This window comes from Staurois parvus, unplaced genomic scaffold, assembly GCF_062004578.1.
Source record: "Staurois parvus isolate SC_StPar_1 unplaced genomic scaffold, SC_StPar_1.0 ptg000287l, whole genome shotgun sequence".
Lineage (NCBI taxonomy): Eukaryota > Metazoa > Chordata > Amphibia > Anura > Ranidae > Staurois > Staurois parvus.
Genome location: NW_028318083.1, coordinates 34,771,812 through 34,785,369, shown reverse-complemented (window position 1 = coordinate 34,785,369; position 13,558 = coordinate 34,771,812). Strand labels below are relative to the sequence as shown.

At 39.7% G+C, this 13,558-nt stretch overlaps 1 protein-coding gene across 1 annotated transcript; it reads left to right on the top strand.

The window, feature by feature from the left end:
- The first annotated feature begins 1,158 nt into the window (after window positions 1-1,158).
- Window positions 1,159-3,420, top strand: TIGD6 (tigger transposable element derived 6). Its single transcript, XM_089682166.1, has one exon. The coding sequence runs from the start codon at window positions 1,432-1,434 to the stop codon at window positions 3,193-3,195; it is 1,764 nt and encodes a 587-aa protein (XP_089538292.1). The 5' UTR covers window positions 1,159-1,431; the 3' UTR covers window positions 3,196-3,420.
- The last annotated feature ends 10,138 nt before the right edge of the window (window positions 3,421-13,558 follow it).

Genomic DNA, 13,558 nt, shown 5'->3' with positions numbered 1-13,558 from the left:
ACCCAAATTAGTTTATAACCAAGAATTATAATTTTTAAACATTTTTTTTTTTTACATTTTTTTTTTCTTTTTTATGTTTTTTTTTTTTACCTACTGTCACCCTAGCAGCACAGTGTCACCGTATGGGGGGTGATTAAGATTTTTTTTTTTTTACACTGATTGCTTTTACACCCATAAAGGCTGTAAAAGCAATCAATTCTCCTTCTCTTTGGCTGCATTCTTACAGGCATTGAGAACTACTGTGTGAGCTGTGATTGGTCACAGCTTGTCACATGGTAAAAGGCTGTTGTGAATAGCCTTGTACCATGTGACCTCTGTGATCATTCACAGATTTCACACTTAGTAAGCAATGATGTCAGAAGTGACATCTTGCTTAGCACTCTGCATGTGATCACTGATTGGCTAATCAGTGATCACATGATCGGGACCTCGCACAGAGGTCCCGTCCGACGATCGGTATTCCACTGTGTCCGATGGACACAGCTGGCACTGGATTGTGCTGAGAAAATCATTGGTAGTTTCTGCGGGAAAGCAGTTCCCCATGTGACCTTTAGAAAATTCCGGAACCCCTGGGGCTTATTATATAAGCAGCAATATGCAGTTGGTCGGCGTCGTCCAATGAGTTCCCCACCCTCCCTGTCCCCTTAGTCACTGGTACTTTATGTGGTTTGTCACCCTTTAATAAAATTGCAACTAACGTGTCCAGAGGAACTTTAATACCCTCAAGGCATTTTAATAAATCCAGAGTTTCTTGAATGTGTGATGGTAATGCCATTACATGAGAACATAGATAAGTATTTACCAATCAACTGACCAGTTCTGTATAAGATCCAATTCCTGAAACAATAGATCTACCAGGTTGATTTAAATTTTCATGGGTCTTAGATAATGCATAAAAAGTAGGTGTTTGAGGAAACTTCACAATACAGATACTCCTCGCTTAACGACCTACCTGTTTATCGACCGCTCGCACTTACGACCATCTCTTCACCGTTACGACCGCTCACACTTACGACCATCTCACCGACGGTACGTGCTAAAACGTGGTTACGCGCTAAACGTGGTAGCGGACGTGGTAGCGGTGGTAGCGGCCCTGCGTCTCAAAGTCATTCATGGCTGAAATTGTACACTATTCTGAGGTCCGGTACTGCTGGTTTCCTGGTCAGTATTCAGTACTGTAAATTACTGTATTTTTTTGCGATGCAAAGAAAAAAACTTTATAAACAGCTATACTGTACTGTACTGTATACAGTCCAGGATCTCTCTCAGGCCCACACAATACAGCACAGTAGTGTGACAATACTGTATACAGTACAGATATAGTACATTACAGTATGTACAGTACAGTGTAACTATTTATAAAGCTTTTTCTTCAAGCATACAAGTTGTGTGTGATCTGGGTGCCTTATTCTGTATTGTACTTTACCCCAGATGTCTCCAAAAAGGAAAAGCAAGGTTGCACCAGAAAATGCCAAGAAACAAAGGAAGGCTATTGATCTTGAGAAGAAAATAAAGATCATAAAGGATTATGAAGGTGGCAAAAAAGTCCATGAGATAGCACATGACTTGCATCTGGCACATTCAACCATTTCAACAATCCTTAAGGATAAAGATAGAGTAAAAGAGGCAGTGAAAGCATCAACAGGCTTTAAAGCCATAATAACTAGACAGCGGAAAGGCCTAATTCATGATATGGAGAAGTTACTGGCTATCTGGTTTGATGACCAGATTCAAAAAAGAATGCCATTGAACCTTTCAATAATTCAAGCCAAGGCACTCAATATCTTTGAGACTTTGCAAGCACGCAGCGGTTCAACCGAAACCTTTACAGCAAGTAACGGATGGTTTCAACGGTTTTCTCGAAGATTCAAGCTGCATAATCGGAGTGTCAGTGGTGAGGCAGCAAGTGCAGATGTAGAAGCAGCAGAAAAATTTGTTGACCAATTTGATAAAATCATAGAGCAAGGTGGCTACTGTCCAGAACAGATCTTCAATGTGGATGAAACTGGACTTTTTTGGAAGAAAATGCCTGAAAGATCCTATATACACAAAGAAGCTAAGACAATGCCTGGCTTTAAGGCATTTAAGGACAGGGTCACATTGTTGTTGGGAGGAAATGTTACCGGGTTTAAGTTGAAGCCTTTGCTTATCTATCGCTCTGAAAACCCACGTGCATTGAGCAGAGTTAGAAAGAACACACTGCCTGTTTACTACCGAGCAAATAACAAGGCATGGATGACTCAAGCTTTATTTGAGGATTGGTTCATCCACTGCTTCATACCCTCAGTGAAGCATTATTGTCAAGAAAAGGGCATTCCTTTTAAAATTATCCTCCTGCTTGATAATGCTCCAGGCCATCCCCAGTATCTTGATGACCTAAACACAGATGTAAAGATAGTATATCTACCTAAAAACACAACTTCAATCCTTCAGCCAATGGACCAGGGGGCCATAGCCACATTTAAAGCATACTATTTACGCACAACTTTTTCCAAAGCTGTAGCAGCAACAGAAAATGATGAAGTAACTCTCCGTGATTTCTGGAGATCTTACAACATTTTAGACTGCATAAACAACATTGAATCCGCTTGGAAGGGAGTGACAGAAAAGTGTATGCAAGGCATATGGAAAAAATGCCTAAAATGTTTTGTGAGCAATGTTACAGTTTTTGAGAAAGATGAACATGTTGATGCCATAAATAAAACAACTATGGAACTTGCTAAAGTGCTTAATTTAGAAGTTGAGGTGGAAGATATTGAGGAATTAGTGCAATACAGGGAGGGAGAGCTAACTACCGAAGATTTAATAGAGTTGGAAGCACAGCAGAACCTGGCGGAGGAGGAAGAAGAAAATGAAAACATGGAAGAAGTGCCAAAGAAGTTTACTGTGAAGGGATTAGCTGGTGTGTTCTCAAAAGTGAATGCAGCTATGTTCCAACTAGAGAGTATGGATCCGAATGTTGAACGATTCACAAAGGTGGAAAGACAAATAAGTCAAGTTTTACAGTGCTATCGTGAAATATATGAAGAAAAAAAGAAAATGACAAAGCAGACCACTCTAAGTGGATACTTTTGGAAAGTTACACCAAGCACTACCAATGCTTCAATTTCTACTCCATCGTCTCCCTTACCTGGGCCTTCAGCAGCTCCTGATAATAGCTCTGATGATGACGATTTTGAAGGATTCGTTGACTAAAATGATAGCCTGAATTTTTTTTTTTTTGTTTGTTTTGTTTTTTTTGTTTACTGTGGAAGTTTTCAGTTTGATATTTCTTGTTATTTTACTTATTCAGAATACTGTATTGTATTGTCAAATACTATGCATATACTGTATTGTACTACTGTACTGTAATACATTCCAGTACTGTGTGTAAATTACACAACCTATGCAAATTAAAACAAGTGGAAGTTTTCAGTTTGATCTTTCTTGTTATTTTACTTATTCAGAATACTGTATTGTCAAATACTATGCATATATTGTACTACTGTATACAGTACATGCAGTTCCTCACTTAACGACCAATTCGCTTAACGACCAAGTCGTTGAAACGGAACTCGGTCGTTAAGCGAGGAGTACCTGTAATAGATTCATAGATTTATTAATAATCCCACCCTGATATGCCTCAAGAATGAGTTGAGAAAATTACAGTTCAAACTTTCTGGGATGACTCTATACCTTTCCTGATTGAACAAGATATGCAAACACATAGCTCTGTACTGCTTTCTATCCATTAATACAACATTACCACCCTTGTCAGAGGACTTAATCACAATTTCCTGATTGGACCTCAAGGCCTGCAAAGCACATAGTTGTTCACTAGACAGGCTCCCAGGGATCTAACCACAAATATTACTTGCTTCAATCTCCAAAGCCCAGATATTGGGGTTAGTTTGGAGGGGGGGAATTTATCCAATTTCTTTTTGATCTTTGGAATCAAGTTAGAGACAACATCCACAGAGTAACGTAACCCTGATATAACCCCATATTGTATTGCCTAGGTAGAGGGAACTATCAAATCAAATGGAACTGGGGCTCTTCATTTTCATCAAGGAGTTCCACCAAGGGTTTAGGTGCACAGAAATCTGACTTTGTGAAATCCTTCCAAAGGTCTTGGAATGCTTTGTCACTCTGTTTCTTTTTTTGTTCTTTGTCAAATAAAAACTTGTAAGTCAGTTTTCGTCCTTAATGGTATCAAAATGATCAAGTTCCTGATTAGGACATTAGCTGGTGAGAGTGTATGTGATGACAATTTTATAATATTGAAACCTAGGCTTGTGGAGTCAGTCTAATAACAAAGTTGTCCAGATTTTCTGTTTATTGTTTTAGTGTGGGAGCATTCCCCTGTGGATCCTGTACCCCTGAAAAAAAGTTCAGATGTGTCAGATTGTGTGACATAAGTGCTATGTGACTTGAATATTGAATATAGTGTTTGAATATTGAATGTAGGAGTGGTATTACCAACTGACTGCGAAAGACCACCACCTCTTCTTTGAGGGGCAACCAAATTGGGAACCACATGAACTAATTGCGTATGATCACCCTGTGTGCCTGCTAAATCTCCTTTAGTTTCGTGATCAACCAAATGTCTCTTACCACCACCACCACCACCACCCGGTGATTGAATCTCATCACCAAACTTAGGTTGTTTCCTAGATGGTTGATTTCTCTTTTTCTCTTTTTTTCATTCAGCCCACAAGCTGCATACAAAAAAAAAAGAACATAGCATATATACCCAACAAGGACCCGCGACGTACTGGTACATCCCTGGACTTTGGTTATTCCAGGATGATGCCTACAGCTGCAGGCATCATTCTGTTATAGTTTATTTCAGCCAGCGGTCAACTTTCATGTAAAAGCAATCCTACTGGATAATTAGCTGCAGGATTTCTTTTACAGGCAGTGGGAGACAATACCCCCCCTCCCCTGCTGCCTTCCACGGCCTTCTCAGACAGTCCCGTGCCATCAGGGAAAGAATGCAGCCAGTGTTTCTGCCAGCTGACCATAGAGCTGATTAGAGATCAGAATGGTGCCAATCATCTCTATAGTCTATGAAATTGGAAGCTACAAGCATTTCATCACTTCAATTTCACAGGATATAAACAGCGCCATTTATAAATTGGGAAAGCATCTGATCACACCGTTCTTCATGAGATTAGATAATGTAAGGGCAGAGGAGATATCTAGATTCTGATAGACCCCAGATTTCTCAAAAAACAATATATGACAATTCCCATTGAAGTTATAGGGGATATTTGCATTTTCTGTGATAGCATTAAAGTGATGAAAAAAAAATGAAAGGGACAGTGTAAAAATAATAAAAAAATCAAAATAACTAAAAGAAAAAAAAAAAAAGCCCCCTCGCCCCCTCACGCGTGCACCTGCGTGTGGAAGCATTTACCCTGTGGCGGTATGTACACAGCGGTTGCACCATGCATGTGAGGTATCGCCGCGAATGTCAGATCAAGGGCAGTAATTCTAGCACTAGAACTCCTTGTAAATCTAAAATGGTAGCTTGTAAAGGCTTTTAAAGCATTGCCTATGAATATTAAAAATGTATGCCGTTTGTCGTCATTGCACGGGACATGCACAGTTTTAAAGCATGTCATATTTGGTATCTATTTACTCGGCATACTATAATATTTTATAGTTTACCAAATAATTGGCCAATATATTGTGTTTTTGTGCATTAAAAGTAAAAAAAATGTATTTGTGAAAAAAAATTTCCGTTTGAAAAATTGCTGCGTGAGTACTATGTGACATAAAAAATTGCAGCACACACCATTTTATTCACTAGGGTGTCTGCTTTAAAAAAGTAATTTCCTACAAAAAAATACTGATTTTTTTTTTTTATGTGAACAAAAAGTATCAGAAAAGGCTTGATCTTCAGGTGGTTAGAAGAGTAAATGATGTGTGGCATAAACTTCTAATTCTGGGCATAAAATGCCCCCACCCCACAAAATGATCTCTTTTTGGAAAGTAGACAACCCAAACTATTTGCTGAGAGACATGTTAAGTCAATAGAAGAATTTATTTTTTTTACCACAAGTTTTGGAAAAATGACAAAAAAAAATATTATTTTACATAAAATTGTCACTTAAATGATTTATTGCTAACACATGCCATGGGTATATGTGAAATTACTCCCCAAAATACATTCTGCTACTTCTCCTGAGGATGGGGGTAGCACATGTGAGAGACAGTCTAGCCAAGTACAGGACCCCAAAATCCAATAAGCACTTTCAGGCTTTTAAAGGGCTTTATTTCCTCTTTACACTTCCTAACAATCACAGTTTCGAAGGCCCTGAAATGCCAGTACAGCACTAAACAATGAGGGGCAATCAAATGGTTAACTGTGTGATGGGAGTGTTACTAGGGGGCAGGGGGTGTGTGCTTCACTGTAAAGGACACTGATCAGGATGGCTGTGCTCAGCCATTCCGAGCAGTATGCCCAAACTGACAGGGAGGAGGGCTGTTGGTAAACAATGCAGAGGTAATCACCGGGCCCGGAGGCGCGGGTAGGACGTGCATGCCCCCTACCCGGAAATGAATACTCACGTACATATACATGTGATCCTGTGCACAGGGGCCACCCTGCAACAGTAAATGTACTGTGGGCGGTCCCTAAGCAGTTAAATACGTTTTTTGGCATGATCAGTCATATTTTCAATATTAATGCCAAAATGTCATGATTTTTGCCAGGGTCTGCAAACGTTTGTGCAAAACTGTACAGTCTCTGGAAAAGGTTCAAACATCATCACATATAGAGACAGCCTAGGTTTCCCCGTACTGCTAGTATACACATGTAGCCAGGTGTCGGCTATATAATTATGCCATTTAAAGATATTTACAGATGAGACTATGGTTATTCCTTTTCCCCCCTTGTTCCCAGTACTGGGACTGCTACATCACTTTCTGTTAGCAGAGTGGATCCAATTATTCTGACAGCAGAGAATCCTGAGATTTGTAGTCCTATAGCCCACTCATCCTGTATTCCTGAGTGCTGATTGAACTAAAACTACCAGAGAGCTGGGGAACGAGAATGATGCTGAGAAAACAGGTATATTCTACAGCAAGGGACTGACTCACTCTCTTGGCGTGGTATTCAAAGCTTAACACAGGGGGACTTCTGTTTCCCTCCAGAGACAGATTGCTGGCTTACTGCTGCGGGACTCTGAACATCAGAGCAGCATTGGGACTGTCACTGTCCAGTCTTCACACAGACATCTCTGCTTGCCACGCTGACAGGCCATCAGGTGGTAACTCTGCACATCCCTACAAACTGTCAAGAGCCTGGGCAAGATCTCTCATTCCTAGGAGACCATGCTGTCCATAGGATTAGGCAGCATTTAGGGGATATTCCAACTGGTGCATCACCGGAGCAGCCAGTGATGTCACTGTTGCCACAGGCTCTGAAGGGACAGCATAGTCGTGTCATCCCTTCAGAGTCCTGTTCCATGGCTGTGGCTCCCACGTGCATGCAGAAGAGTGACGTCATCGCAGTTCAGCTGTTCAAGCAGCCAGAGCCCATGAAACTGGGTGAAGATGGAAACCCTCTAAGGGGTGACAGCGTGCTGCTGGAGGGCTTTGTTTTAAGGTAAGTCTCTCATAATGTGCTAGTATGAGATGCATACTATATAACAGGGGGGGGGGGGTCTTTTTTAATTTCTTCACTTTACTATCCCTTTAATTTTGTAAAATTATTTTTTAGATTTTTTTTTTTAATTTTTAACTGCCTTGCTAGAGGGGGGGTCTTCGGTGAAATATCAGGGATCTAAACAGACACCATGATGTGTCACATCTGGGACTGAGAAAGGGACTGAGGACAAGGATTCATCAGTCCCTTTTTATGCAGCCCCAGCTTCACAGGCTTCCTGTTCATTCACAAACTGAAGCATAGCAAATACAGTTTACTATGCTTCAGTGATGAATAGACACAGGAGTGAGCAGTACCAATCGCTAACTGTGTTCATGTAGGAAAATAAGGGGCTGGTAAATATGACATATTTGCCACCCCCTGCTCTCAAACCTGAAACAATCCCCCTGTGTACCCCAAACTGCTGCTAAAGAGGGGGGAAGCTGGCAGCAATGGCAGGGGGCACACGAAGGAGCAGTACATTTGGAAATAAACATGTAAATATACTTAGATTTAGATATTAAAGCAGAGCTCCACTCAAAAAGAGGTAGTTCCACTTTAAGGACTTGTCCCTGGCTCCCTGTTAAGGATTTTGACCTTTGGAGAGTCTGGGGGGGTAGCAGGTACCCGATTTTGAGAGGTACCCGCTTTCACTTCCACTCCGAGCACCTAGGCGATAGGAAGTGGAAGTTCTCCTCCACCCCCCCCCCCCACAGTCTTCTGGGACACAAGCCACAATCTGTCACAGATGCCAGTGATGGGACAGAGGACGGCCGGTGAACCTGGCTGCGGTGAGCACATCACTAGATCGAGGGACAGGTGAGTGACTGTTTTTTTTAAAAGTCTTGACTTTTTCACAGGAGACTGGAGCTCCGCTTTAAGCAGACCTGTTTCAGTAAACTTTCAGAATTGCTTCAAAGGGTATGAATCTTCTGTAATTACATGATTAATCCCAATTTTATAGATATTTCATCCTAGACATTCTTATAAACAAAGTATAGGGGAGATATTAAATTAAAAGCATGGCAGGGGACTAAGTATTCTGTTAAATGGTCCTGCATGCTTTTACTACAGTTGATTGACACTTGAAAGGAGTCAGGTTGTAGAATAAAAAAAAAAGAAACTTTAATTCGTTGTTATAAGAGAACACTCGTCTGATTTACTGTAAATCAACTTTGTATGCTCCAAATTATTTTGAAAACCCAGTTACTACCTTGTAAAACTAGCAGTGACATCATCACTGAAGTTGGAAGCTGATTACACACAGCACAGCTACACTAGATTTTGCACTCCCCGGTTTTAATAAATCAACCCTATATGTCTATATTTTTAACAAACTACACATTAAAGATATACAGTGAATGTTTACCATAGTTTGGGCATATATGTAATTTTTTTTTAGTTCTTAGTGGTCTCCAGCTAGTAGCTGTTGAGCTACACATGTCTTTCAGCCTGCGTTGTTTATGAGAATCACTTGGTCATGGTACAAAGAATTTGTTTGCCTGAAGAAAAGCTGCATGCCCTTGTTTAAGGGTGAAGTCAAACAGAAGTTGCCTACTTTATAAAATTTGTTGTATCTATTTATTAACATAAGCTATAAATGTTCTACTTTCACAGTTAATGTTGTTTCCCAAGTTTATTGGACCGTTTTTAAACAGCTATTATCCGCTACCCTGTCACCCTATAGCACGAATACTGCTACAGGGAAGCAGGACTTTGCAAAATCACGTATGTATATGGAGATTCCCCGCCGGCACCCAGTGATTGCCGAGTATCACTGATGGAAGAGAGGACTGTATGTAAACAATACAGATCTCTCTCCTGTCGGCTCCAGCATGCTGCTTTGTATTGCTCTGCATAGATGTTCACCCCTTCCTGCCCAATGTCATTAGTACAGTGTCAGTGCTTTTTATTAGCACTGATCACTGTATTAGTGTCACTGGGGATGTCAGTGACAGTCAATTTGGCCCCAGTGTTAGAATGCCCGCCACAGTCCTGTAGTCCAGCTATAAGTTGCTGATCGCTGCCATTACTAGTATATATAACAAAAAAAACTAATTCCAGTATATATACCGCCATTTGTAGACACTATAACTTTCACATAAACCAATTAATTTACACGTATTGGGTTTTTTTTTTAGCAAAGACATGTAGCAGAACACATTTTGGCCTAAATTTATGATGAAATTTAGGAATCCTGCAGTCCCACTATAAGTCGGTGGTCGCTGCCATTACTAGTATATAAAAAAAATATATATATATCAGTATATATACCGCCATTTGTAGATGCTATAACCTTCACATAAACCAATTAATTTACATGTATTGGGATTTTTTTTTAAGCAAAGACATGTAGCAGAATACATTTTGGCCTAAATTTATGCCGAAATTTGATTTTTAATATTTTTTTACTGGATATGTTTTATAGGAAAAAGTCAAATTATTTTTTTAAAAATTGTCTTTTTTTGTTTATAGCTCAAAAAAAATAATTCAGAGGTGATCAAATAAAGAAAGCTCTATTTGTGGGGAAAAAAGGACATACATTTAATTTTGGGTGCAGCATTGCATGACCGCGCAATTGTCAGTTAAAGTACCAGCGCCATATCACAAAAAATGACCTGGTCAGGAAAGGGTAAATCCTCTGGAGGGCAAGTGGTTATGAAACAAAACTGATCTAGTACTGGCAATTATGAAAAATGTGAGGGGTGAGGGGGAGGTTAGCAAAGAGTGGTGCCAGCACAAGTTTGCACCACTCTTCTACACATAATAAATGGAGCAGATGTTGCTCATAATTAACAAAACGGACACTCGCCTCTTTGTTAATTAGGAGCAATCGGTTTTCTGTTCTGCCATGTCTGACAGGCAGCATAGAGAAAGGAGAGCTAAAATTGCATGTTCTGATACCTATGAAACAGGTCTATCTGCTTAGTTAATGTGGTGCACGCCACTCTAGACACCATGATAATGGTGCAGGAAGATTAGGTAATTTCCCAGCAAGAGTCTGATTTAGAGCTACATGAATGAATGATTAATTTCACTGGTTGTGTGAGGAATTGATCATCTCTTGTAGTAGGAGTGCTTGTGTAAGACATGTGCATGGTAATGTGAATGGGTGTTCCACTAAATGTTCATGTAAGGTGATGTGAGCTGCTTGTCCAGTGTTGTTTTACTGCTGTTATATAAAATACTATGGAATGCTACTGAACCTAGCCTAGGTTAGTTATCTGAACATGTTACATATGACATATATAAACTTCTGAGATTAGAATAAGGTAAACACTGTAGTATTATCATAAGTACATATTATATATATATTGCCTGGCAGGATTGTGGGCAGTGTGTATGTGTCACCTAGGTTTCTTACCTACACATGGTAAGGGGTTCAGGGTTTGTGATTATTGTAGAGAAAACAAACTTTCTCTTTGATCAATATCTTAATATGTACTGTTCTGTGTTCTGGAGACTTTGTAGAGCTTTAGGTGGGATTCCCTTTCCCTTTTCCTTTGCCTTTCCCTTCCTTTCCTTTCCCAATGTTAGTCAGGAACTGATATGAGTTTAGTTAATGGCTTGCACAAGCAAATTTTCTTGTTTGTTTATGCTATGGACTTTCTGCACAACGCCCTCCTACACTAAAACTGTGTTTGAAGCCTTGCTGAATAAAAGTGCAGGGCAAATCTTGGACTTTTCCCTGGTGTTGCTGTTTGGCCAAAGTACGATTAGTCTTTATATTGAAAATGGCATTGTCTCTGATATCTGCAGTTCAACAATTGTTTACAGTAAGTTTTCTGCAGCAGAACAGACAAAAATGTTATCAACCGCAGAGTAAAATTGTACAGCAAAAAGAGTTGCAAACCAAATGGTTTGAAGTAAGTGGGTTTTCAGCCAGTGAAGGACAAAAAAGGCAAGAAAGAGGGGACAGGAGTACAATATGAGATTGTAAGTCTCAACACGAGAGATTAGGTGGGTTTTATAGGTCAATCAGACATTGATCAAAATCTGCAGGTAAGAATGTGTGATCCATGTGTCCCAGGCTTTCTTAAATTTGGAATCAAATCATTTTTTGGTCAATTTTTCATTGGAAAATGTATTGTGGAGTCTGGTTTTGACTTCAGTTAAAGAAAGTGTAATGGGCAGCCAGATTTTGCAATCATTTGTTTAGTGGCTGTCAAGACGTGTCTACATTAATGTATTGAAAGGCCAACTGGTTTAATATTAAGTAAAGCTTCCCCAGGGTTGGCGGATAGTGGCTTACCTAAAATTAGTGTTAACATATTGTAAATGTGCTGCCATAATGCTTGTGCTATTGGGCAGGTAAGTTCCCCATTCAGGACAGCCACAACAGCAAAGACCAGCCTGGATCAAAATGGGTGAGGAGGGTGGGGACCAGATACAAACAATATAAAACTTTATAATCAGTTTCCAACACTGGAACATGTTGTGAGCACGTCTTTGTGGTATTCCAAATATGGTCCCATTATTCTCTGACTATTGTAATGTCAAGATCCATTGTGTGCTTGTCCATGTAGGAGTGATGATGGAGGGGAAAGCCACTAAGAAGTGAGTTGTACAGCAATGAGATCAGGGGAACGAGAGTTGTCTCTCCATTTTTGCCTAAAGGGGGTTAAGGCTGTCCCATCTAACTGAGGGTCAACCATGGCATTAAAAAAGTTTTTAATTATAAATATCGGAACAATTCTGAACTTGGAGGTTTGTGGGCAGTATGCAATACAGGAAAAGATTTGATACCCCTTGTAGTAGGTAGGTGGTGAAGGCATGTAATGCCAAATTTTGTCAACTGTCTGAAGGCAAATGGTTTTTTGAGACCATGAAAAAAAGAGGAGTTCTGTAGAAATGACAACAAGGTACAAGTGATGACATTAGGCCTCCAGAATATTTGAAAGAGTCTTAAAGAATGAATTGTAATTGGGTTCCATTGGGTGTCTTTGTCTTTGGGGAGAAGCCATAGAAAGTTATCAATACCTAGAGCATCACGGTTCCCTGCCTTAAGTGAGACCCATAAGAATGTTTCAGTAATAGCATGATATTTGGTTAATTGAGCTACAGTATTTGAGAAGTATAATAATAATTTTTTAGTTGAGGAATGACTATTCCTCTTTGGGTTCTAGGCTGATACAAGGTATTTTGATAGAAGGGGCCTGAAATACATCCATGTAAATTAGAGAATTGGCCATTGTTGTAAGCAGAGCTTACTTGAAGGGACTTTAAGTGGTAGTACTCAGAAGAGATACTGTATATCAATTTTGGCAAGTTAGTAAAATTGACTGATAATTTACATTCTAACCAGAACAAGGGATAGGTGTTCCAGATGGCTGGCAAAGCTTTCAATTTTTGAAACATAGGTGGATAAATAGCGGAGTATAGTGTACAGTATGGTACAAATTGTTGATATTAATCCCAAGGTAGGGAAGATAAGTGGTTGCCCACCTAAAAGGAATAGGAAGGTAGTCAGATTAGGGTGATGACAGGGTTAGTAACAAATAGTATAATGTTACCTGCAAATAAAATGAATTTAAGATGATGGCTAGCAATAGTAGACCTGTTTTACTGAGTGTTCTCTGTTAAGTTGGGTCAGGGGCTCAATCACAAGGGTGAAAAACAAAGGGGAAAAAAACAAACACCCACAGTTGTTTTATGTCACATGAGGGAGTTCAAGAACAGAGTTTTTTTTATCAATCACTGCACAAAAGAGGCACTTGCTTACTTAAACAAAACATATAAACTTGTTATGCTGCCAAATGCCCTATTACCTGATTTGCAAGTGTACATTGTGAATTGACTGCAGCAACTGTACAACTACCTCTATTTTCACTGCATGATTTGGAAGCTCAGTTGATGTGTCCATGGTAAATTCTATTATATTTGCCTATGTACTTTGTGGACAAATGGACAAACGTTTAAAAGATT

Excerpts from the sequence above, each read along its gene's own strand:
- TIGD6 (XM_089682166.1), top strand. The coding sequence starts at position 1,432 with ATGTCTCCAAAAAGGAAAAGCAAGGTTGCACCAGAAAATGCCAAGAAA.